The sequence below is a fragment of the Antechinus flavipes genome, chromosome 1 (assembly GCF_016432865.1).
Source record: "Antechinus flavipes isolate AdamAnt ecotype Samford, QLD, Australia chromosome 1, AdamAnt_v2, whole genome shotgun sequence".
Lineage (NCBI taxonomy): Eukaryota > Metazoa > Chordata > Mammalia > Dasyuromorphia > Dasyuridae > Antechinus > Antechinus flavipes.
The window spans coordinates 395,502,588-395,530,544 of NC_067398.1; the positions used below are offsets into that span (position 1 = coordinate 395,502,588).

A 27,957-nucleotide genomic window follows, 5' to 3' on the forward strand; every position below is an offset into this window, starting at 1 on the left:
CGATTTTTCTTGTGTAAGAGAACCATATAAATATGTACACGTATATTGTATTTTAGATATACTTTAACATGTTTAACATGTATGAGACTGCCTGCCATCTAAGGAAGGGATGGAGGGAAGGAAGGGAAAAGTTGGAGCAGAAGTGATTGCAAGGGACAATGTTGAAAATTACCCATGCATATGTTCTGTCAATAAAAAGCTATAGTAATTATAAAAAAAAAAAAAAAAAAAACAAGAGTAGGATGAGCTACATGAGCAAAGTAAAAAAAAAAAAAAAAACAATTGATAAAAATAGATTCAGAAGAGCAAAATTTGAGAATGTTTGAATGCTGATGAGGAAAACTGAGGAAAACAAAAGAGATTTTCTTTTCTTTTTTTTCCCCCTTGTTATGCTTTCCCCAGAGACAATATTATTTTTATATCACTTTCTTACTCAAATGATCTCTAACATGTTCCCCTTCCAGTGACAGATTTTCTTACATAAGGATATTTATTTTATTATTACACAATTATTATTTTCTTATTATGCAATGCTATTCCATTGTTTCTTCCACTTCATTAGCCTAAAAGCTGAAGGAAAAAAAATGATTAGCAAGTATTTACTGCTCATATAAAGGGAAAATATAACCATAAATCATCTATTTCTAAAATTCAGGCACATCACAGACAGGATAAAAACCACATTTTATTTCCAAAATACCTTAAAAGATAGATTTTAAAAATTCTCTTATAATTATGCTCCTTCATGGGGCATTTTTTTTCCTCCTTTTCAGTTTTCTATATTTCTTGTCTTCTATTAGAATGTAATCTCCTTGAGGGCAGCAGCTATCTTTCTGTTTGTATTTGTATCCTGATTATTTATTTAAAGGTTTAAAAATTGATGAAAATATAAAGTATCTCACAACAGAAATAAATGATTGTATAATAAATTTAGGAGAAAATAATCATTGAAGACCTGAATGTAAAAAAAAAAAAAAAAGAATTGAGACACTTTTCCAAGAAATTCTAACAGAACATTTTCTATAGCTCTTAGAATGAGAGGACAAAATAAAGATAGAAAGAATACATCAGTTACCCCTTAAAGAAAATACAAAGTGAAAATACATAGCTAAAATTAATAGCTTACAAGTCAAAGAAGAAATACTGCAAACAGTGAGAAAGAAATGAAATACTAAGGAGGCTGTCAAGGTAACACTGAATTTAGCACACCATACTAAAGGAATGAAAAATTTAAAATGTGATATCACAGAAGGCAAAGGACATGGGCTTACAAACAAGAATAATTTAACTTAGACTTACCTAGAAAAAATGAATATAATAATGCAGAGGGGGACAATGGACTTTTAATGAAAGAGAGGACTTCTAAATATTCCTGATAAAAATACCAGAGCTATAGAAAAAGTGAAGTTCAGACAGAGACATAAAGAGAATTATAAAAAAGATAAACACAAATAAGCAAGCATAAAGCACTAAATAAAAATAAAGTGCCCAAGTATATGTCCCCTAAGAACATCATCATTAAGATTCATAGGAGAACAATTATATAAAGTCTTAGATATTTATCTCTGTATAATCTTTTTTAAAAGAAAAGAAAAAGAACAGAAAGAAAATATCCTGGGAGCTAGAGAGGGGAAGGGAAAGGAAAATAAGGGAAAATTATCTCACATAATCAAAGTGCACAAGCAGACATTTATACAAATAACAATAATGGAATAGGGATAATTGGCTTAATGTTATTCTTATTTGCATTGCTTAAAAGAGAAAAGACTATACATACAAAAATACACATATATACAATTAATTACAGAAATAAATTTCATTCAGCAAGGAAATAGAAGAGAAAGAGAAAGAGAAATTAGAGAGATGATAGATTAGGGAAGGGATTAGTACTGGCAAAATAAACTACTGGTGTACAAAAATATTTATAGCTCTTTTTGAGTCAACAGAGAATGGTCTTATAAGTGTATACATAAATTGGGAAATTCAAGTTATAGAATATAAATGTGATGAAATACTATTGGACTATTCTTTTGTGATCATGAACAACCACCATTCCAGAGGGCAAATGATCAAATATGCTATCCATCACCTGATAAAGAAGTGCTTTCAGACTACAGAAGAGGACAAAATTTTAGAGATCATATATAATAGGGAAATGAGTTTTGACTGACTGTATATGTTTGCAAATTTGGTTTTATTTTTCTCATGTTCTCTTTAAGGGTTGAAGAGTAGGACTGAAAAGGGAGATGATAAAAATGGCTGAGTAAAATAAAAAATAAGAATTTTTAAATAATTTTTAAAAGTCTTCCTAGCTTTTGCTTCATTAGACTACATAATCTCATTTTTTTAAATTTTCTATAAATTTTTGTAACTCTCCTTTAAACTCCTTCAACATTTTTCATATTCCTCTACAGGCATAAAATAAGTGAATTTTGGAATATTATAACTATACATAAAACTTCAAATAGCAAAAGAGGCAAACAGAAAAATAATGTTTTATCATATTCAGGTAAATAGTTACACTTACAGCTAACATTATCCATTCATAATAGCTATTTGAACATGGAGAGGAAAAAGGAAAATTGATAAATAATACTCAGAAAAGAAGGTCCTCAATAACAGATAAGGAATTAAAATAAACTGATGGAAAACTATACCTCAATTTTCAATTATTTTATTTTCATGAAAATTTCAGTCAAATCAATAAGTATTTTTAACTTGCAACTTTTTCCAGTCACTACTAAGCACTGGGGAAAAAAAGAAAAGCAAAGAACACCCCTTGATCTTTACGGAGATATACCTACACAAGTGTATCTCAGGGGGTTTTAATTGGAACAAAGCTCACAATATAAGGAGAGAGACAGTTTTACTTGGTATTTAACACATATTTCTTTAAATATACATATATTATGTTTCAAGCTTTTTGAGAACAAAGACTATATTTTATTTCTCTGTTAATCTCCAGCTCTTAACACTATGCCCTCTACCTAGTCAACACTCCAAACAAAATTTTTGCTAAGGATGATACTGTTAACCTCACCATTGTTCTCTGCGTATAAATACATTTATATATCCTGCCATCATGTTTGATGCTTAAAATATAGCTTGCTATTCACTATGAAACCTTCATCTTCTAAGGCTATGTTTGCAAATTTGAGCATTCTTCCTCCGTTACACATCTGAATCTATTTGCTGACTTCATTTCTCAATACTACCCCTCCAATTTATTAATTTCATTTTAGTAAGAATTTTGTAGTGTGAAGCTGAACCTTGTACACATTATTTATGCCTGTAGTGCATTGAATTAGTTGTGGGGACTCTTCAAAACAAGTTTCTTACTGTTCCCAAGATAAAGGGCAATCTAGGTTATAAAAATCCAGCAGTGTTCGGATCTAGGAGTATTAGTACTCTGGATGAAGCACAAAGTTATATAATCAGTGTAACTCACAAAACACTTCTTTTCATGATAGATGTAATTGTCTTTTCTTGAGTCAGGCACATATGGGATTTTTTTTCAAGTAAAATTATCTTTAATAATTAACAACAGTAATAAGTCTATCTTAACAGCCTCAGGAAATGTATTTAGTTTCAATTCATAACCTTTAAATATTTTAAATATATATGCATATATGTATATATATGTATATACAAATATATACACAAACATCACACACATGAATTTGTAATTAAAATCACTGTGCTTGATCTTGGCAAAAAAAAAAAGGTAAAAAAAGTTAAAGTTGTATAAATATTCATATATGGATATAAATATAGAAGATGAATGTATATATATTTATATACATTAACATAGTCATATATATTATGTGTATAATATATATGACCATCCTTTCTAGCATTGTTTGAACCTTCTCTCATACTCCATGACTTTTTGGAAATGGAGGGGAATTTTTAATAATCTCTCTGCCCCATCTGCCATTTTGATATTGTCATACCCATTAGAATATAAACTCCTTAAAGGGTAGACCTGTTTCACTTTTTTTTGATGGGGCAACAGTATTAGCATAGTGCTTGATAAGTAGTAATTGCTTAATAAATGTTAGCTGATTGATTTATTATGTCACAATCAATCTATAGTAAATGTGTGACTTAGTTTAATTGAAATACTTTATTATATTTTTTCAATCCATATCATAAGGGATGATTTCCTAGGATACAGGAAAGATAAACTGGTGGTATGTTTAAAAAAAAAACCATCAAAAATGTGTTAACAGATAAATTAAACAGTTCTTTAATGGAAAGGAAAATATTTTTAAATATATTGACAGTCCTAAGCCAATAATAGTGAGCAAGAGATAAATAATTAGCTGGGTGATATAGCAGGTTGCTGAACATGGAATTAGGAAGAACTGAGTGTGAATCACACTTCAGTCACTTCCTGATTCAAGAAAAAACAATTACATCTGTCATAAAGAGAAGCGTTTTATGAGTTACACTGATTATATAGCTTTATGCTTCATCCAGAGTACTAATACTCCTAGATCCGAACACTGCTGGATTTTTGTAACCTAGATTGCTCTTTATCTTGGGAATATGTGACCTGCATATTTAACTCATGATATGTAACCTTTCTCAGCTAAAGTTTCTTCATCTCTAAATAGAGATAATAATGCCATCTGCTTACCAGGTTGTTATGAAAATAAAGTGAGATACTGAATACAGTGTTTTACAAACCATAAAGTCTACATAAATGTTTGCTATCATAATTAGAGTGAATCCTTTTTTAGTTACATCTCAAAATCAAAGGTATAACTTCAGAGTTCCCTAACACAACATTGTGGAGAACATTAGTGAAAGATTGTTGGTTTCCTTAATTAAAAAACCAAGGCCTACTTGGTGTATTACTGAGGTCTGTAATGTTACTATTTGTGAATGATTTCTGAATGACTACCCTATCTCCCTGATTAATTGCAGTGAGCTTCAACTTGTTTGTTGAGTACCCAAAAGGTTAACATATTTGCATTGTATTTATTTATCAAAGCAAGAAGACTATGATTTCTGTGTTGTTGCTGATATTCTATACATCACCCAGCAAAAAATTTTATGACAATCTTTCTGTAACTGAAATTAAGAAATGTTCTAGTGATCTGGAACTTCATTTATTGCCTTAACTATATAATTGGTTACTTAAAAAAAAAGAAACAGAGCTTAGCAATCAGAAATGAATCATTTAAAAAAAATGTGAATCTCCTATTCCTATGGCATTTGATTCACTGCCATTGAATTATGGTATCCCTTAAATACATTTAAAAATAAAGAAAAAAATTATGAAAAGAAGACTGATGGCTTATTTGAACTTAAATTAGTTTAGAATAGCATTTGGTCTAGACAGAATCTTTCCTTCAATATTCTGAATGATCTAATTGGCATGCAATTAGTTTATACTATCTATGTCCTCACACACTAGTAGATTTTTTTTTCATGTCTATGAATCCTCCAAAACATGTCTGCTAACATGTAATACCTCCATTTGGTTCTTTCAGTATCTTACCAGTTTCAGTGTAAAACACAGCTTGCTTAATTTTAATGCTCACTCTTGCTATGTTGCCAGTTTTCATTCTTTTTCAAACATATCCTTGGATTCCTCTTTTATATTATCAATTATACAAAAGTCATTCTTGGTGTGCCAAGAAGAATCATGGTAGGCCAGTATTATAGGGAATATGCTGGCCTTGGATTCAGTACTTTGAATCCTACATCCAATACTTGCTGGTATGTGATCATAAGTTAGGCATTTGACCTTTCAATATAGATTGTATAGTATAGAGATTAGTTCATCTGCCAAAAAAACCCATTAAGAACACTTGCATTACTTTTCTCATAAAGCTTTTGGAATATAATATATTTAAATAATTTTCAATCATTAAAGTGCCATATACATGTCAATTAGTATTAACTGTAATATCTTATAACCACAATGCATCTTTCCCCTTGTCCTTGAATAATTTGCAACTATGATTTTCCTGAGGTCATTATTTCAAGGTTCACAGTCATATGGCATTGCCAAAAGAATATGCTATATTACAGAACATTAAACATTTTTATTCTACATCTGTGCCTCATCTATGAATTTTGTTGCTCATTTAAAATGCAAATATTTTATCTGATTATTAATATTTCATCTAATATGTATCTAAAACCTCCCAGTTTTGTCAGAGTTCATTAAATAAAAAAGGAAAAATTTGCCTCTGTATAGGGAACTATTATATATTGAAAGTAAGGAAGGTTCTCTACTCTGCATTTACCAAATTCCATTTCTGAACCTTGAAATCCAAAACACAGCTGATTCATTTTGCTACAATCATTCTCATTCTTCTAAGATTTTTATTGACAGAAGGAGTTTAAATAATGATTTAGGATTTCTGAGTAACAGCTCCAGGATTTTTAACTTTGCCAAAACTCACACATAATGTGACAGCTTCAGTTTCAAATGAGCATCTGTGATTGACGATGGCAAAGCTGTAAAATGTTTTCTGTAAGTTTTGTTACAAATCTAAATTGCCATAAAAACTACCATCAAGTCCTTTTGTTTTGTAACTGTTTTTAAGAGAAAAAAAATCAGAAATTCAACCTATTCCAGACAAAAGATTATTAAACAGACAAACACTACCATATGCTATCTATTATTATAGCATCTCAGAGATGATGGTGAACCTCTTATATGTTCCTCTTTGCATGAGATTAAAAAATGGGGAGTAGGCTTTATAAACGTGAATTTTAGTCTTTGGATATGTTTCCTTGACTGGACAATGCAAACCTGAAAATATGTGCAGACTATGTGTGAGGATATTATTAGCTATATGAAAACTTTCAAAGAAGGATTATTGCTGTTATGAAAATCCAGCCATATGTTGTTTAAAAATATTGGAAAATTTTTAGTAAAAAAAAAAGTGGGCAGAAGAATTTAATTGATCATTCTTTTTAATGCTAGTTACTCTTTTTTTTTTTCCAGACTACCTTTTGCTGAGACAATTTTCTTTCCAAGATAGGCAAGAGGAGGTGGTAAAACCAGATAAAGCCAAATTCAGAGAATAGTATCCTATTTAAAATGTGTACAAGCAACTGCCACCTGGGTGATGAGTTCTGTAATGTTTATTTTATTGCAAAACTCTGTTTTCTAAATGATTTTTTATATGATTCTCATTTCTGCATGCAAAACCTCATATCCTGGCTCCAGAATTGAACTCTACCTTTAAAAAATAAAAAGAAAGAAAAAAAAAAAGTTAGGAAACAATTGATTAAGTGATCTCTTCTGAGTATGTAGAAACTATTTTACTGAAATCATACAGTCCCATCTTTCTGTAAAGATATGTTTCTTTATATCCTAAATCATAATCAAAGATCTATTATTTGTTTTGCTTAAGTTTACTTCATTCCTGTCTTTCCCCACAGATCCCAAATCTCTTCCTTTATCTTATTCAACAATAATTCTTGAATTGTGTTATTATTCTCATTTATATTGTTTACTCTCGCTGATTCTTCTCTCTATACCTATGTCATTTTACTCTTTCCTTTTTCAGATCATTTAGGAAGACAGCAAATTTTCTTTTTCCTTCTCCTACCAGCTATTCTCTAATTTTAACAGCATTGATATCTAGTAAACCTCCTTTCTAATACATATCTTCATTCTGCACTTTTCACTATTAGTATATACTAATCATTCCTTCATGGGCTGTGTGTCTCCATAATCCTTCTGGGTTCTTTCCGTGACCTCTTATTTGCTTGAATTTATAAAATACAAATTCTGCTCTCGCTTCTATTTAGCCCATCTATTAGATCGATTAAAGATCTTCCCATGATTTCCCTTATTCATAAGCCTTCTTTTTTTTTTTAAAGAAATACCTATAATGTTTAAATTTTCAGATGTTCAAATTTTTTAAATGTTCAAAGACTACAAATATCATTAGTTAGATATTAATGTTGATAAGCTTGAATAAGCTCTGTAACATGAATAGCAGTACACCAGAGGATTTGAGAAGATAGTATCAATGAACCTTGCTATCACAGGCATTGTGATACTAAGGGAAAATGTCATGACAAGGGAGACAAGGGAACAAGAGTATCATTTGGAACATTTGATAAATCAAAATTCAGAGTTCAAGGTTCCAGGACTACCCAGTGGAAATAGCAAGATTTAGGTCCCATATAGATAAGCTAGAGTAAGTGTTCAGTGGAACAATCTGAGCAAGAGCATGAAAGCAAAGATGGACATCGAGTATAGAAGTTGAAGCTGTTGCCAGAGATGGAAGCAAAAATTCAAATCTGCGTTAACTTTTTTTTTCGAGGACTAGTTTTAAGAATTCAAAATTAAATGAAGGGCCAGGTGGAAAATGTATTCTTCCAAATATGTATTCTTCCAAAAATGCTTCCAAATCGGAAGCAAGAAACAGAATCTCAAATCTCAGTAAATGTGGAATAGAACAGCAGAACAATTTGGAAATGATTGCTAAGGAAAGGATAAAGACTACTGAGCCTGTACTGTGGTTTAAAGAATACTTCTTGGTGCAGAGAGAAAAAATTGACCTTTCCCTTCTCAGTCCCTGTCTCACCAATGAGCAAGATAGAACAATAATATCTACTATTTCTGAGGAAAGCCATAGGTAGCCTTTCCCCCAAACACTCCTCATGGCCCAAGAGGCATCAGGTAGAGAATGTCCATTGCTTGATAGAAGCTGATATCCACATACTCTACTGGAAATATCCCATTATGCTATTCCACTCTAACCCAATACCAGGAGTATGAAACAATATGTCCTACCAATACTCTTTAAAATCATCTAGGCCTTTGTCATCTGCCTAATCACAACTAGGCCTTTCCCACTGCCATTATTTGAATATAAACATGAACTCTCCTTTAGGTGTTCTCTCTCCCAATTAGAATGAGTCCTTTGAGATCAGAGGGTGCTTTCATTTTCTATTTGTATTCTGGAAGTTAGAAAATAGTTGGCACACAAGTAAGAAATTAATAAATACTTTCCCATTCTATGGATAAAATATAAATTATCATTAGTAGTATACAGTATATTATATTTAATCATTTAGAAAAGAAGATTGTTTTCTTCCCTCACTGTGTATCCATCTTCAACAGAAAAGATTTCCCATCCCTGGAGTGACAGTTCTTGATAACCTAATTTGCTGTCAGGTGGCTGTAAACCAAGTGTTGTAAACAAATGGGCACTGCAACTAATGGCTTAATTCAAATGACTTTTCCATAATACTCTCAAGGGTCTCACAGCTAGAGTGAGGGATGGAGAGTAAGTGAAAAGGAGGTAAATGCTGCATTTACCCTTTTATTTGACTCGATTTTAGAAAGCTCTAATTACAAGCACTTCTGGCTCTGTTTCTAAACTAAAACTTTTCCTTGTACAGGAAAAATAAAAGGAAAAATATAGACTTAAGTAAATGAAAGCTTCAGGCCCAAAATGTGAACATCAATAGAGCATTTATGGGTACAGTTGAAACCAGTTAACAGATTCGGTGTTAATGGAGATAATCTAGTTAAACATTTCTGTTTAGGGGAACATTTCATTTTGCCCTTTGGATGTAATACAGAACAATTCAACTTAATGGGGACTTAATAATGAGAGCATTTTCTCTTCCACAAGGGAGACTTTTAAAAGAAAACTACAGTTTTTTATTAAATTAGTTTATGTAACAACAAAGCAGTAATCCTGAGTGAAATATATATATATATATATATATATATATATATATATACACATACATATTTATATATAGATAAATGTGACAATATACATATACATGCATTTCTGTACTTTTTTTATTTAAAATTAATTCAATAAACTTGTGTTCATTGTATATCTCATTAAAATGGAGGGTATAAATGACTTTTAACCCCCTTGACTCTGATTAGATTAACAGATCTCATAATCACAGTTTCAGGTCTCTCTATTAATAGTCATTAAGCACCATGATTTTCAAAATTTGTAATTCAGTTTAGTTGAAAATTATATGAATTGCATGAAGGATATAGATTCCTAAGTCATCAATCTAGAGTTACTGGGTCATCTTCTCTCCAGTAATAGGGACAGGGCTCATAAAAATCCTCTTCCTCATTCAGAAACAATGACTTTGTTTTAATTTCCAGAAAAGTCTGTTTCTATATGTATACATGTACATATATACATATACATATATATATATATATATATATATATATATATATTTATATATCAGTATTTATCTATCTGGATAGATAAAGACGTATACAAAGATATGATATGTATGTATACTAACACACACATACATACATATACCACATATGACAAAGGAACCTTTGTTCCTATCCTCTTACAAAGGATAGCCAAAATTACAAGGAGCTGAAGAAAAAAATTTCCTTCTCCTGATGACAATAGCAACCCACTCTTTATGTTCCCTTTCACAAAAATAGTGCCTTTGTCTCCTTGGCATGTGAATACTTCTGTTAATTGCTGCTTAACTAAGCTACAGATATTTAACTCTTACAATTCTACCTCCTAAGATAATTTCTCTAGCTCTTTAATCATTTTTTGGTTGTTTCTCTGTAAATGGCCTCTGATTTATCTTTAGAATTCTGGTGCTGAAGTGGCTTAAAATGAATGTAATATTTCAGATTCAGGCTCAGAAAACTTATAGAAAAAGGTAATGTTTCCCATCCCCTGGACTATTTCTCCCAAGATTTAATAGTATGAAATTTTCCAAGCAGATTCTCGATAACCATTCCATTTCCTCCTCATTTTTCTGACCGCTCTAGAATCATATCTATTATTTCCCCTTCGCCTCTGGGATTTATAAACATCACTTTCCCTCTTCCCCTCAAATGTAGCAATGTCTGCAAATCTCATTAAAAGGTTGGTTACTCTTTCCCAGATCATTAATAAAGATGTAAAAAGGAGCCATTGTTAAATAAGACAACTACTTAAAACTGCAGTGTAGGGAGCTGTTTGTACAATTATTTAAAGATGACCCAAACCAGTTTAACTCTATTACTTAGTCTCTCAATGGTTTTAGGTCAATCTTACTTGTAATTTTCTTTATTATTTTAATACTAAAATGCCAAGTGGTACCAATAAATGATCATTACTTAGTATTTCCAGCTGTTAGGAAAAAAACTGAGTTTTTCTTCAGGAATTGTGAAACAGAAAATTAGGTATATAATTGAAAAGGATTTTTATGCTTACCATTTAGCCATTTAGAGTTGTATTGTGCTGTGCGTAGAGGAGGGAGAATCCCTAGACTTCTATAAATGGCAGGATCTCTTCCTGGGAAATCCATAGCTGTAGCAGCATACAGCTCCCCACCAGAGGTAAGCAGGGCTGTGGAGTTATGTTGGGGACTGTAAGGACATCGAGCCATTCCACTGATCTGATCATGTATCTCAGTTAGGTTACTCAACTATAGATGAGAAAGGAGAGAAAGAAAGAATTCCTCAGGGCAGACCCTCTTTGAAGTGGATCTAATACCTCATAGACCAACAACCTGAAAGCCTTCCCCTGATGCTATCCAGTACCTTAGAATGACCAACATTGCTCTGTTGCCTGTTATTCTCGCTTAATGGCAGTCCTATTCGCTATATCTATCCCAATAAATACTTATTGGTACTACGATTGCTAATAAATACAACCTACTTTCACTCACTATCTATCTGTTCATGCCCCTCTTGGTTATTAGTAATTTTTTATTCTTCCAAGATCATAAAGTTCCATGTTTTTTCTAGCCATAAATTTTTAATAACAGATTTTCAAAGATAAAAAGAACTTTGGGGGGAAGGAGTGGGGAAGAAAGAAGTAAAATAAGCCAGTTTAAAAATCATTGGTATAATTTCCCAATTTTTTTTTTTAAAGCACCATATATCTACTCTTCTTTCCCTTTGGAATCTTCCCTTCTGTGAGATAGCTAAAAAAAAAAAAAAATCAGTCCTTGAAATTGCTGCAAATTGTATTGTCTGCAATACTTTCTTAACTATTTTTTCTAGAGTCAGTTGCTTTTCTTAATTCTTTCCTTTTAATTACCACTTCCTCACATAGTATATTTAAGCACGTGTTGAATCAGGAAGTACAAAAAAATCCATTGTGCTTCTTGGGCAGATAGGTGACACAGTGGATAGAGCACCAGACTTGAAGTTAGGGAGACTCATCTTCATGAGTTCAAATTTAGCTTCAGATATTTACCAGCAATATGATTTTGGGCAAGTCATTTAACCTTATTTGCCTCAGTTTCCCTATCTGTAAAATGATCTGGAGAAGGAAATGGCAAACCCCAAATGTGGTCAGAAAGAGTTGGACATGATTGAAATGACTGAATAACAACAGCAAAAAAAAATTGTACTTCTTTAGGTTTCAATTACAAATCTCTGGACAGTCTAACGTCTAACATGAAAAATTCTTTGGAAAACTATTTTCCTTAACTGATATTTTTAAAGTTAAAATTGCTTTTAGGCTCCTATAATGCTTTACAAATTAGCTTGTGTGTACTAAACTGCATACCTCTTGCCTTCCATATCTCTGCACTTAGCAAGGAATCCTCTGAAGAACCATTCATTAAATAAGAAAATGAATTATATTATATTGCAATACATAGCTAATATATAACTATTGTAATTTTATTTTCCCTTGACAAAAAAACCACTTGCTTAAATATTTTAAAAACATAAGTCATCTAAATGATCATCACACAGTTTTATTAAAAGAATCGACATATTGAGATTTTTACAAATTAAATATGTGTTTTTGTTGTTCCATGCAAAAATTTAGGCACTGAAGAAAATTTGGAACTTTGGCAACATCACATGTACGAGATTTCCTCAACCTTTAGGCATAAAATTCCTAAGTGAATATAAAGTTACTGAAAGGGATCTAATAATCTACTTGCATAGGAGGTATTTTCATTTCATCATTTTCTCCCCCAAAGATATCACACACAGGAGAAAATAGCAGGATTTGGGGGAGGGGGTTATATTAAAAAAAAAAAAACAAAACAGGCCCTTATACTGTAAAAGATCTGAAACCTCTGACATAACATAATGTTCCTTTTAATATATGTAACTTTTCAATTTTACACATTATGATTCCATTTTTCTATTAGTTTGTGGGAAAAGAAGATGAATACATACCGTTCGATTGGTACAAATCGGTGTAAAAGCATTGGTTCCACAAGTGAATAGCCGGTCACCCCCCACCAAGAGTACACGAATATAATTTTGACATTCATCCTGAAAAATTCAAATTAGAAAACGTGTTTTAAAATGTTTAAGGAGAAAAACATTGAATACTTAACATGTTTCCTCTAGCTTATAAATTAAAAGCAGTTTGGCCACTGTTATTGTCCAGATATTATTATCTGTTATTTGGGGTGGAGTATGTGTGTGTGAGCACATGTACATGTATGTACTACAATAATATTTTACTTTATATGTAGTTAGTAGGGAGAGAATTTGAATTGAGAATAATGGAAGCAGCCTCATATAGTGAGAAAAAAACCCACAAATCCAGAATTTCTAGATTGTAAGGTCTTGGGTTCAAATCCTAACTGGTCCACTAACTACTTTTGTGATTTGGGGCAAGTTCTTTAACTACTCATGACCACTCATTGTTTCCTCACCTGTAAATATGGAGTTGGACCCTTCCTGACTCACTATTTGTTATTCTAGGAGGGAAATTACTATGTATTTAAAAAATTGAACTGCTTTTATTTAATCTAAAAAATACTAGTACATAGTTTTGTTAGATATGAAGTCCTGGGGAATATTTCCTGATGGTTATCACATATAATTTATTTCAAGTGAAATGGCCGGTTTGAATAGAGTACTTTTGTATGTGGAGCATAATACACATGTGCATTATTGCTAGTATTTCATACGTATAAAATTTCAAAGACCTTTTGTCACTAACCTTTTTTCTTGCCTTTTGCAGCATTTGACATTACTGAATATACCCTTCCCTTAAATAATAATTCTACTATATATTACGTTCTACTGATTTTCCACTCTCCCAGTCTGACCATTCCTCCATAATCTTTTCCACTCTCCCAGTCTGACCATTCCTCCATAATCTCCTTTGCTAGTTTATCATCCATTCTTAAACTCCTAAATGTAGGAATAACCAGTCAATCAACAACCATTTTCTAAGCATTTACCATGTACAAGGAACTATTATGCTTATATTTTAATGGGATTTTCAAGTAACTAAGAACATATAACAAATATACAGAGTAAATGGAAAGTAATTCCAGAGAAGAGGGTACCTGGAGGACTACCATTGAATCCTCTAGAAGTAAGATCTAAAATGAGTCTTAAAAGTTGCCAGGGAAAATAAGAAGTAGATATGAGTAAGGAAGTTATTCCAGAAAGGAGGATATTCATTATTAAAGAAGCATGTATACCCCAAGACTCTGTCTTGAGGCTTCTTTCTATATCCAACCTATCTCAAAGATTCTATTAGTTTTCTTAAATCATCTCTATACATGGGGGCCACATTTACATATCCAACTTCATCTCAATTTTTAATCACCTGCTGCCTATAGGACATACTAAACTGAATATCCTTTAGATATATCAAATTCAGCATATCAAAATATCTCATTATTTTTCCTTTAAAATTCATCCTATTTTTTTTTCCCTATTCAGGGCACTATTATGCTCCTAGACACACAGATTCATTATCTCAGAATTATCATTCTGCTTCAACACCTAGACAACCAGTTGCCAAGTCTTATTGACTGCACCTCCACTGTCCTATTGTCTCCTTCATACAACACCAACCTAATTCAGGTTCTCTTTACCTCTTATCCAGAATATAGTCATAATCAGGTTTTTTGCCTTGGGATTCTCTCCTTAATCTACTCTTTCATTGCCATATTGCTATTACTTAAAGCACAAGTTATAACCAGGCTCACTAAGTGTTTTGCTGATCCTAATACAAAATATAAGCATCTCTACTTAGCATAAGGCTAATCACAGCCTAGGGCCAATGCTTCTAAGCTTCATCTGCATTGCTTCCCCCAGACACCCTCTATGACTAAACTAAACTGGTCTGATAACTAATCCTCTAGTTCTTCCTACACAACATTCCATCTTAAATCTCTGTGTCTCTGTACTTGTACTCATCATACCTAAAATGCATTTCTTCCTCACTTCTGCTCCTTAAAAACCACATTATTTTCCACAATTCTCTTATCCCAAACTCCATTAGTCCTTATAGAAACTATTGCTACCTCCCAAAACTTGCTTCACATTTACTTTGCATAAATCTTGCATTAACTTATAGGTATACATTTTAAAGTTCCTTGAAGTAGGAGTTTTGTTTCTCTCTCTTTTTGGTTCATTGATTGACATAAAAATGGAAAATACAGAACCTCAGAAACATTTATTATTAAACATTATAGCAATGCATAACTTTTCTGCTGCTTATGGCTTAGGAGTTAGATGATTTGCTTCTCCAGGTGAAAAACACACAACAAAACCCACCAAAAAATCCCATATATTTTCCTATGCTGCAGATTCAAACAGAATACAATGCTATTGATATGACAAAAAAGACTCAACAACTATCAAGAAATCTCTTTGCAGTATATATTGTTATCATTATTTGAATAAAATATTTCCACAAAAACATTTTAGGTGAATCTGATGCAATGATTCTTTTGACCAGAAGCAGAATTTTCCCTCCTTCAAAAAAAAATTGTTTCCTGTAAGAGAGTCACCACTTCTGATTTTTTGTTTTAGGCATATATGGCACATTAAACTATTCCATCTACTACAGTATGAATAGATAAAAATAGATGGGCTATACACTTGGGAATTTAGGTTCAATATGCAGAAAACTATATTGTTCCATAAATGATGGTAAGGATTAATACTGGGATACATAAGAGAAGAAAAGCAGGAGAATGATGGAATGTATGTGTGTTTTTTAAAGGATATTATATCAAAAGCTAGAAACAATAATTACTAAAGAAAAATAAAAACTATTAACAACCATATAAAACTGTTCCACTTTAATAATAAGAACAATGAAAATTAAAAGAACTCTGAGGTTTTATTTCACATCCATTAAAATGGAAAAGATGATAAAAGAGAAAAATAGTAAATGGCAAATAGGCTAAAGCAAGATACACGTAGTAACATACATATAGAAGGGCTATGAAATGAAATGATACAATAATTTTGTAAGACTTCTTGAAATTGTGAGGGCAAAAGGGCTAATTATCCACACTTGAATCAATTCTACCTCTTCAATTTTGTTTCTTTCTTGCCATTCCTTTTGCTACTACTATGACAAAAATGCTCATCTCTTGGCTAGACTTTTATAGTTGTTTCTTACCACTCTTCTGAATCTTCCTTGTCTCTCTTCTGAGCTATCCTATACAGTCAGATTAATTATCCTGTTATACAAATTTTATTATATTTATCCTCTGCTTTAAAAAAAGAAAATTAGAAAATGAAAGAAAGAACAAAAAGAAAGAAGGAAAGAAGGAAGAAAGGAAAGGAGGAAGGAAGAAAGGAAGGGAGGGAAGAAGAGAGAGAGGAAAGGAGAAAAATAAAAAGAAAGAAGAGAAAGAGAAAAAGAAAGAAAGAGGAAGGAAAGGAGGGAGGGAAGAAAGAAGGGAGGGAAGGAGGGAAAGGAAGAAGGAAGGAGGCAGGAAGAGAAAGAAGGAGAAAAGGTGGGAGGTAGGGAAGGCAACCTCCTAAATAATTCCTCTTAGGAATTTAATCTATTTTATATTATCTCTACTTTTTTTGTGAGAAGGACTGTTTCTTATTTTTAATTGCATCCCCTTAAAATCTACTATGTATCTTTCAAGGACTAAATATTTATTTATCAATTGTACTTACTTAATACACAAGCACCTCTTTTACTGTTCATAGCATTTCCCAAGTGTTATCTCATCTCACTATAAATTTATATTTTTCTCCTATAAAATTTTCTTCTCAATTGTAATAATCTCTTTGAAAATCCTACAGGAGAATTTTTAATACATTGGAATTCTCTAATAAATCTTAGGACAATTTTTACATACTAAGTAGACTTTTAAGCATATGAATTTGGTTGTTGATAATGGAAGCCATTTATCTAAATTCCTACATAAAACTCAAGATTAAAATGGCCCATGTATTATCCAAATTCTGTAGGCACTCTAATTTGTCCTTCCCTTTGTAGCAATTTTCATTTGAATGTAGAAAGCTAAAATGGAGTTGCTAAATCATTCAAAGTGATTTTTGATGTATAGTATAGTATTTTGTTCCTAATGTCCACTTCGTCAAAAGGACACAAAGATGTCTGTTCAATAAAGGAAAAATATTTTTAAATTACAATTTCCTAATTTGTTATCAGGCTTTTGTTTTATAGAATCTTTCGTAATCAGAGCCTAGTTTTAGAAATGAAAAGAAGCTCCTTGATCATCTAGCATGAATTAGGTGGTCAAAACAAAATCCAGTTCCTTTAATTCCAAAACCCCTATTTTCCCACCATATCATACTACTTGAAAATGATTTGATAAAGACTCAAGATTCACTACACACAAGTCACAGAGTTACAGTGTTTAGCAAACTTGGAGAAATCCCTCTAGTATTTTCCTCATCTTTAAAATAAGGTTGAGGGAGACAACTGTAAAGACCCTGATGCTTTTAATATTCTCTTTGCATATCTATGCTTATATATCTGTTTTGCAAATTTGGGGTTGTCTCTTGCTTCCTTTGATGTTTTCCTCATTTTTAAAATAATAAGCTTAATTATGATAACTTCTAAGAATCTTCATGGACCCATATGTGCTCTACATACACCTATGCTTATGAGTCTATGTTCTGAAGTTGTTTTGGAGAGGGGAAATTGCTGAAAAGATCTTTGAGGAGGTATGTTTATACACTGAATAAAATTAAATTAGATACTACGCACACTGATTTTTCTAGCCCTTAAATAATGAAATCTGGCTATATTTTATAGTACATCTTTAGTTGGAACATATTGATATATGCCATATATCTAATATTTATATATACATATATGAAAAATTTGTTGCTTCTAGACAAGTAAATAAACTCTAAGAATACAATCTTTTCTGGCTTGCCTGTCTCACTCGTCTAGTCCATATCCTACTATTGTTTCATGCTAAAAAACGAATCTATGCTTCTCATTATAGCTACACATAACAACCCACAGATTTCAAGCTAAAAGAGACCCTTGAGATGATTTATTATTATTATTATTATTATTATTTTAACAGTTTTCTTAATCCTCTTCTACAAGTTTGGCAAATGAGACCACAAGAAGTTGTGTGCCTTATCCAAAGTCAAAATGATAAAAAGTGACAAAAGTGGAATTCAAATCCAGTTCCTCTAGTTAAAATTGAGAGTTGCTGTCACTGTACTTTCCCTGTCACTGTCAATCATTCAAACCATTACAAAGTACAAATATTTTAGTTGTAAATTATAAAGTGTTTGCATATATGTGTTTTACCCAACAACTTCCCCTTTATTCTACCTAATACCACTTTTAATACAAGATCTTTGCTTGACTGACTCAATGATGCAATGGAAAGAGCAATCACTTGCAACCTAAGCTCTGTTTCAAGTTCCTTTGCCAGGTACCTGGCAAAAAAGCTACAAGGAAGTTGCTTCAGGCCTCTGAGCTTCAGCTTCTTCTTCTGACAAATCCTACGACCCTAGGAGTCTTATCTACAACACAGAATTGTTAAGAGATCAAAATGAGATCACTGATAAAAGAATGCTCTGAAGGATAAGGAGCAAAAATGAGTATGTTACTTCTTTGTGCCTTTTAACATTGAATTGTTAGTTTTTAATGTATCTCACACCAATATGTCATATACAGAAGAAAAAGAATAGAATTTATAGCACCAGATAAGGTTTTAGATAATCAGCTTAAAATGATATTTATATGCAGATTTAGAAATTAATTTGGATAATCACCAAACTAAATAGAATAAAATAATAAAATTATATTGTGACAAGTCCTTTGATTCATGAATATGGGAACTTTTTTCTTTCAGCTGAAGATGGTAAAGATCAATGAATAACACTATGTTATCCACTGTCTTTCAAGAATCCATGGAAATCTTTATGAAAATTGCTAAGGTCAAACAGAAATCAAAATCTTAAGAAGGATTGTCAGTACTCCTATTCTTTTAGAAGAAAGGAAACAAGCATTTGTTATACATCTACTATGTAATAGGCTCTAGGTAGGCCTTTTACAAATATCTCATTTGATCCTCACAACAACCATGTGAAGTAGATGCTATGATTATTCCCACTTTACAGCTGAGAAAACTGAGGGTTTTTTTCCTTGACCTACTAATTTGAATTTTTGATGATAATTAATGATATGTCATCTGTCCATCCCATCATGGCATTTATTGAAGGAATAAGACATATAAACATAAGAGGAATTTTGTTATACTCATTACACATGCTCAGACAAATTCAGGATTGTGTCCAGTAGAATAAACAAGTGAGCTCTGACAAGATGACCCCTTTAAGCTTTTCTGTTTCCTGCATTAGGCCTGATTCCAACATGTTTCTATGTTATAAAACCAACCATGTATCCAAACCAAGCACCCACTCTCGACACTCAAGGGAACTCTGTTCTTTTTTTATCTGATATTATTCACATTCACAACCATTTTTTTCTTCCTCCCATATTCTTTAGATTGTTCTTTGTTGCCTACACATTTGTCACAATTGGGCAAAATTAGAAAAAATTATAATACCTAGAAGCTTAAGCAATTTAAAGAAAATTCAAAAACTTTTTTTCCTTAAAGCTTAAGGAAGTAGTTCTTCCCTTACTTCCACTCTACCCACGATTATTAAATTTTATTCCCTTTAGCCAGAAAACACTGGAAAACAAAAAGATAGCTATAGCTATTGATATTGATATTGATATTGACATGCTATCAAAGTGTTTTCTTTCCCAACTAAATCAAGCTGTCACCGAATTTTCTGACTGGCTCAGAGGGTGGTCCCAAATATACTGTATACTTGGTTCTTTCTTTTCAATAGGTCAATGCTATTTTCAATAGTCACCTACCTGACAATGCTGTGTAAGTTAACATTTTAACAATTTCATAGTCTTATGCAATATGGCTCCTATTGAGGCAGTAGAAATAACTACTGCCTTGCCTGCTGCTCTCTATTTACCACCCACTGGAAAGCCCTACAAGGCTATCTAGAGTGACAAGTATATAGATTTAGTTATATGCTAGAGTGCAAGTGAATTTCCATTCTACACATTCTATTCCATGAAATCCCATTTCACATAATTAAAGGGGATTTTTTTGAAGGTTATCACAAAATTTCATCTGTCAGTATGAATAAATACACAGATTCATGCTATCTCAATTGCATCTCTATGTGGCATTCTGTGAGAGTATGAAGTTGCAGATGGAGTGAGCTTGGGATAAAGACTTGGGTACAAATCCAATTAGTAGGGTGACCCTGAGCAAGTTATACATTATGCAATTTATTTACTGTGTCAGAGAGAGGTTCTGATCTGACTGGGTAGAAGGAATTCCCTACAATGACAAAAATCACTGATCCAAATGCATTCTTTACTATATAATACACACTATAAAAATAGAATCTGTAGACTATGTGCCCATTGCATAGTTTTACATATATATATATATATATATATATAAAATCATATATACATATTATATATACACACAGATGTGTGTATGTACATCCATGTGTATATGGGTACACACATATTGTTGTATTAGTTGATTATTCATATCTGACTTCATTATCCCTTTTCTGTGTTTCGTTGGCAAACATATAAAAATGATTTGCCATTTTTTTCTCCAGCTAATTTTACAAAAGAGGAAACTGAGGCAATAGGGATGAGTGATTTGTCCATGGGCATACCACTAATACGTATTTCGGTCAGATTTGAACTTAGTTTTCCCTGACTGCATATTACCCACTGTCCCAATTATATATTATATATAATTCCATTTTATACATATGTGCATTTATATGTGTTTATTTGTATGTATGTATGTATGTATGTATGTACATATACATCATAAGCTCCTTTTTTGAAAAGGATTAAGGTAAATGAAGGGAATGAATCTTTTAAAATTAAATTTCATAAAATTTATTAACCAGTCTCACAGTACTTTTACATCCTCACTCGTAAAAGTTTCTTCAGCAAGAGTAGCCAAAATTAGAGTTCTAACCAGAGGAGTTCTATGTTGTTCCTAATGTATAAATACCAAAAAAAAAAAAAAAAAAAAAAAAAAAAAACCACTGATCATAACAGATAATTTTACTTGGTGCTATTCATTTTCCATTAGTTTTTTTTTAAGCAGCTATGTATTGTGGATTACTCAAGGAGATAGCATTAATGGTCAGCTTCCTCATAGAGTCAGGTTTGTTTTATCCTGTCAAATATGACAGATTACTTTGTCTTATTTTTCTCCCAGCTATTTTCTTTACTTTGGACCAAAGTATCAGTAAATAAATACAAAAGCTCTAGTAAAATAGAAGGTAATTTTTTTTCTTGAACAGGTCATTCTCCTAAGTACTGATAATCTGATTTTTAATATACAATCATATAAGAATTCAAAATTATATATTTGAATTCTAAAATTTAAAGGAATCTGAAAGATGATCTAACTTCTCACATACAGATTAGGAAAATGAATCTCATTTGTTTAAGGTTATATAGCTAAATAAGTATTAGAGGGGAATAGGTAATAAAAGCCAAGTCTCTTGAATGCCCAATTCAAGTTTCTTAAAATTGTTTTCACAATTTAGTTTTTCAGTAAATAATGCTCAGTCCTTATATAATTATTTGAATTTCAAAAAAAAAAAAAACATTATAAGTAAACTGTCTTGAATTATTTTTCTAAATTAAAAAAGAGAAATATAAAAATCAGGAAAACAAAATTACTACCCTTATAAAAGATCAATAATAGTTTTCTCTATTTCTTCTTAAAAGAGAAATGGAGGTCTGCCTCTTTTGATTACTTTGTGGATTATTTTTGGAAGATAGAGACTCCATAGGTGTGGAATACTATATATGTGTCTGTGACGTGTATAGGTGTTTCCAGATTTTTTTAAATGTATCCAATAAGTTTTGCAGATTTGTATTTCTTTTTTTCTTAAAAAAAAAAAAAGAATGCTATAAAGCATGATTCTGGGAAAGGAAAGTGAGGAAGATGTGTGAGAGGAAAATAGGCAATGTAAAATAAGAGAATAAAGATATTTTGTTAAATACATACTGGGATGGGTGGGATCTTGCTACTGGAGATTGACACATGTCCACCTAAAGTCAAAACCAACCCAAGTGGAAAGTGCAGATCAATAGTGGGATTGGGCTTGTGAATGAGTGGTTGCTCCACTTTTAGCCTTGGTAACATAAGGATGATCAGTCTCAAAAAATAAATAGATATGTAAATAGATAATCTAGATACCCATGTATTTATTTACATTTTTATATTTGTGCATATTTATATATGCATCAAATTTAAAATTTTATATGTGAACCTCATTTAATATTTTAAAATTTCATTTTTATTATGCTACTCAAAACTGTCATTTAAAGATATAACACTCCCACCCAACTCTCTAGGTAGTGCTAGAAATGACATGGAAAGAGAAAAAAAAAATTCTCCTTTAAAGAAACTGAGAAGTTAAAGATGGAAGACACATGCTTAGACATGAAAATACACATGTCCACACAATGCTTAATGTTGTGTTTCTAATTCTCTATGAAACATGTATATTTATAGTCATTCAATGATGTGAAGCTCCTATCCTTATATTCCTGGATGACAAGTAAAGGCAAAGAGACAAAGCTCTTTTAAATCTCTGGATACTGACTAAGTCTTCTGATCTTGACCCTGTTCCCTGGCTCTGCTATCTGTGCTTCTAAACTCCTGTATCAAATGGAATAATTGCTCAGTTTATAGAACCAATGAATTCTTGCTACTCCCTGAGTAGGGAATGTCTAGCAGGGCTTTTTCCTACTCCCCAGTTCAAGAAATCTCTGCATTATGAGGAATAAATAGGCCCACTCTTAAAAAAAAAAAAAGTTTAAGAAATGTTACTAGTCTATAAAAGGTATTCTTGCCTTTTATTATGCTGAGAAGTAATAAAGTAAACAGGATGGGATGCAAGACTTGTAGTCAAGAAAAACTAGGTTGAATCAAACCTCAGATACTCACTAGTTGGACCTGAGTGAACCATTTAATTTCTCTAAGTCTCAGTTTCTTCATGGTAAAATGGAGATAATATCTCCACAGGCTGTGAAATTTAATGAAATAAGGAGGGGAGTTAAGGGAACAAGAATTTTTTGTTCTGTCATTTTTAGTCATTTCTTAGTCTTTGCCAAGAAAATCCCAAATGAAGTCACAAAGATAGCTGAGTGTTTTACCCTATCCTTTTCTAAGTAATTTTACAAATAAAGAAACTGAGGCAAACAGGATTAAGTCATTTGTCCAGGGTCACACAGGTGCTAACTGTTTGAGGCTAGATTTGAAATTAGGAAAATGAATCTTCTTGCCTCTAAGCTTGGCACTCTATTCACCCATAGAACTTCCAATGTGCTCAGCACTGTTAAGTGCTTTACAAATATTATGTCATTAAAATTATCTCTGATATCATATTGAAACTGATTTGTAAAATCTTAAAAATGTTCCATGTCAACTATTGTTATTAATTTTAAAGCTTCTTTCTAAAATGGGGATAAAGCTATGTGTTACAAGAGCCTTGTTGAGGATATAGATGATAGTATTAATTGGAGACATAACACTTGAAGCAATCTCAGAGTCCACATAGTCCAAATCCCTCATTTTATATATTAAAAAAAGTCTCATAGAGATTAGGGATCTTAACTAAGGCGATAGAATATAAGGCACCAGAAACAGATATTATAACCCAGATTCTTCAACACTAGAACCAATTTTCTTCCCATACACAACATTTTACAAACGAAGCTTCAAACTTTAAATCTCAAAGTAAATATGAAACATTCTTACTAGGTTCAATGAAGTAGACCCTTTCAAAATATCTCAAGCTGTCAGGATTCTGTGGCTCACAAGCTGGGAATTGCCAATCGAATCTGTATCCCCTAATCTTGAAATTATTATGAAAAAAATTTGTCATTGCTTTGTCCTAGAAATTAAAATTTTCCCTTTCTGCATATTTCATAGAATTTACAAGGGATATCATGGCAAGATAGAACATAGAATAAATCACATAGATTTGATATGAGGACAATAGGTATACTCCCAGCTATTTATCATATGCTGAGTAGCTTCTTCATCCTGCTAGTTCTAAGGTGAATAGTGTCTATACTAGCATCTTTCCTCAGAGATGATCTCCAATCTATCCTTTATATACTGCCGACCCACAGGTCGCCTCTCCCATGGAATAGGGCAAGGAGTACTTTTGCTTTTCTTTGCATCCCCACTACTTAGTACAGTTCTCAACATACAATAAGAGCTTAATAAATGTGTATTGATTGACTGCTTCATCTTTCAGAATATTATTTTCCCATAGGGAGACCTGATGGTCAATAATGTACTTATATTTTTTTTTTACAATTTTCTCTTACTGGGATACTTGAGATCATTTGAAATGATCATCAGTAATTTTGGAATTCTGTAACTTTTCCTACATTTGAGATCAGCTGGAATTTTTGACCAGTTAAGATTTATATTCTTTTTTTTTCTTTTTTTTTTTTAATTTTTATTTAATAATTACTTTATATTGACAGAATCCATGCCAGGGTAATTTTTTTTTTAACAACATTATCCTTTGCACTCGTTTCTGTTCCAATTTTTTCCCCCTCCCTCCCTCCACCTCCTCCCCTAGATGGCAAGCAGTCCTTTATATGTTGGATATGTTGCAGTATATCCTAGATACAATATATGTTTGCAGAACCGAACAGTTCTCTTGTTGCATAGGGAGAATTGGATTCAGAAGGTATAAATAACCCGGGAAGAAAAACAAAAATGCAGATAGTTCACATTCGTTTCCCAGTGTTCTTTCTTTGGGTGTAGCTGCTTTTGTCCGTCATTTATCAATTGAAACTCAGTTAGGTCTCTTTGTCAAAGAAATCCACTTCCATCAAAATATGTCCTCATACAATATCGTTGTCGAAGTGTATAATGATCTCCTGGTTCTGCTCATTTCACTTAGCATCAGTTCATGTAAGTCTCGCCAGTCCTCTCTGTATTCATCCTGCTGGTCATTTCTTACAGAACAATAATATTCCATAACATTCATATACCACAATTTACCCAGCCATTCTCCAATTGATGGGCATCCATTCATTTTCCAGTTTCTAGCCACTATGAATAGGGCTGCTACAAACATTTTGGCACATACAGGTCCCTTTCCCTTCTTTAGTATTTCTTTGGGATATAAGCCCAATAGAAACACTGCTGGATCAAAGGGTATGCACAATTTGATAATTTTGGGGGCATAATTCCAGATTGCTCTCCAGAATGGTTGGATTCGTTCACAACTCCACCAACAATGCATTATTGTCCCAGTTTTCCCGCATCCCCTCCAACATTCATCCTTATTTTTTCCTGTCATCTTAGCCAATCTGACAGGTGTGTAGTGGTATCTCAGAGTTGTCTTAATTTGCATTTCTCTGATCAATAATGATTTGGAACACTCTTGCATATGAGTAGTAATAGTTTCAATTTCATCCTCTGAAAATTGTCTGTTCATATCCTTTGACCATTTATCAATTGGAGAATGGCTTGATTTCTTATAAATTTGAGTCAGTTCTCTATATATTTTGGAAATGAGGCCTTTATCAGAACCTTTAACTGTGAAGATGTTTTCCCAGTTTGTTGCTTCCCTTCTAATCTTGTTTGCATTAGTTTTGTTTGTACAAAGGCTTTTTAATTTGATGTAATCAAAATTTTCTATTTTGTGATCAGTAATGGTCTCTAGTTCATCTTTGGTCACAAATTTCTTTCTCCTCCACAAGTCTGAGAGATAAACTATTCTATGTTCCTCTAATTTATTTATAATCTCGTTCTTTATGCCTAGGTCATAGACCCATTTTGATCTTATCTTGGTATATGGTGTTAAGTGTGGGTCCATGCCTAATTTCTGCCATACTAATTTCCAATTATCCCAGCAGTTTTTATCAAATAATGAATTCTTTTCCCAGAAGTTAGGGGCTTTGGGTTTGTCAAACACTAGATTGCTATAGTTGACTATTCTGTCTTGTGAACCTAACCTTTTCCACTGATCCACTAATCTATTTCTTAGCCAATACCAAATGGTTTTGGTGACTGCTGCTTTATAATATAATTTTAGATCAGGTACAGCTAGGCCACCTTCATTTGATTTTTTTTCCATTAATTCCCTTGAGATTCTCGACTTTTTATTGTTCCATATGAATTTTGTTGTTATTTTTTCTAGATCATTAAAATATTTTCTTGGAAGTCTGATTGGTATAGCACTAAATAAATAGATTAGTTTAGGGAGTATTGTCATCTTTATTATGTTCGCTCGGCCGATCCAAGAGCACTTAATATTTTTCCAATTATTTAAGTCTGACTTTATTTGTGTGGAGACTTTTTTATAATTTTGCTCATATAATTCATGACTTTCCTTTGGTAGACAGATTCCCAAATATTTTATGGTATCAACAGTTATTCTGAATGGAATTTCTCTTTGTATCTCTTGCTGTTGGGTTTTGTTGGTGATGTCTAAAAATGCTGAGGATTTATGGGGATTTATTTTGTAGCCAGCTACTTTGCTAAAATTATGAATTATTTCCAATAGCTTTTTAGTAGAATCTCTGGGGTTCTCTAGGTATACCATCATATCATCTGCAAAGAGTGATAGTTTGGTTTCCTCATTGCCTACTCTAATTCCTTTAATATCTTTCTCGACTCTTATTGCCGAGGCTAGTGTTTCTAATACGATATTAAATAATAATGATGATAGTGGGCAACCTTGGTTCACTCCAGATCTTACTGGGAAAGGTTCCAGTTTTTCCCCATTGCATATGATGCTTACTGATGGTTTTAAATATATGCTCCTGACAATTTTAAGGAAAAGTCCATTTATTCCTATGCTCTCAAGTGTTTTTATTAGGAATGGATGTTGGATTTTATCAAATGCTTTTTCTGCATCTATTGAGATGATCATATGGTTTTTGTTTGGTTGGTTATTGATATAGTCAATTATGCTAATACTTTTCCTAATATTGAACCAGCCCTGCATTCCTGGTATAAATCCTACTTGGTCATAGTGTATTATCCTGGTGACGATTTTCTGTAATCTTTTTGCTAATATTTTATTTAAGATTTTAGCATCAATATTCATTAGGGAGATTGGTCTATAATTTTCTTTCTCTGTTTTCAGCCTACCTGGTTTAGGTATCAGTACCATGTCTGTGTCATAAAAGGAGTTTGGCAGGACTCCTTCAATCCCTATTTTTTCAAATAGTTTATTTAGCATTGGAGTAAATTGTTCTTTAAATGTTTGGTAGAATTCACATGTAAAACCATCTGGTCCTGGGGATTTTTTCTTAGGGAGTTGATTGATAGTTTGTTCTATTTCTTTTTCTGAGATGGGACTGTTTAGGATATTTACTTCTTCCTCTGTTAGTTTGGGCAAGCTATATTTTTGGAGGTATTTTTCTATTTCATTTAAGTTGTCGAATTTATTGGCATAAAGTTGGGCAAAGTAACTCCTAATTATTGCTCTAATTTCCTCTTCATTAGTGGCGAGTTCTCCCTTTTCATTTTTAAGACTAACAATTTGATTTTCCTCTTTCCTTTTTTTAATCAGATTTACTAAGGGTTTGTCTATTTTGTTGGTTTTTTCATAGAACCAACTCTTAGTTTTATTAATTAATTCAATAGTTTTTTCACTTTCAATTTTATTGATCTCTCCTTTTATTTTTAGAATTTCAAGTTTAGTGTGTGACTGGGGGTTTTTAATTT

At 32.1% G+C, this 27,957-nt stretch overlaps 1 protein-coding gene across 2 annotated transcripts in view; it reads right to left on the bottom strand.

Moving 5' to 3' along the window:
* SEMA5A (semaphorin 5A) overlaps positions 1-27,957 on the bottom strand; it is a 548,675-nt gene that overhangs the window by 271,859 nt on the left and 248,859 nt on the right. For both annotated transcript variants that reach the window (XM_051969840.1, XM_051969839.1), the window contains exons 6-7: positions 13,130-13,228; positions 11,199-11,412 (exon numbers count right to left, since the gene is read on the bottom strand). In XM_051969840.1, coding sequence (XP_051825800.1) covers positions 11,199-11,412; positions 13,130-13,228 — 313 coding nt within the window. The remainder of the gene's footprint in view (positions 1-11,198; positions 11,413-13,129; positions 13,229-27,957) is intronic.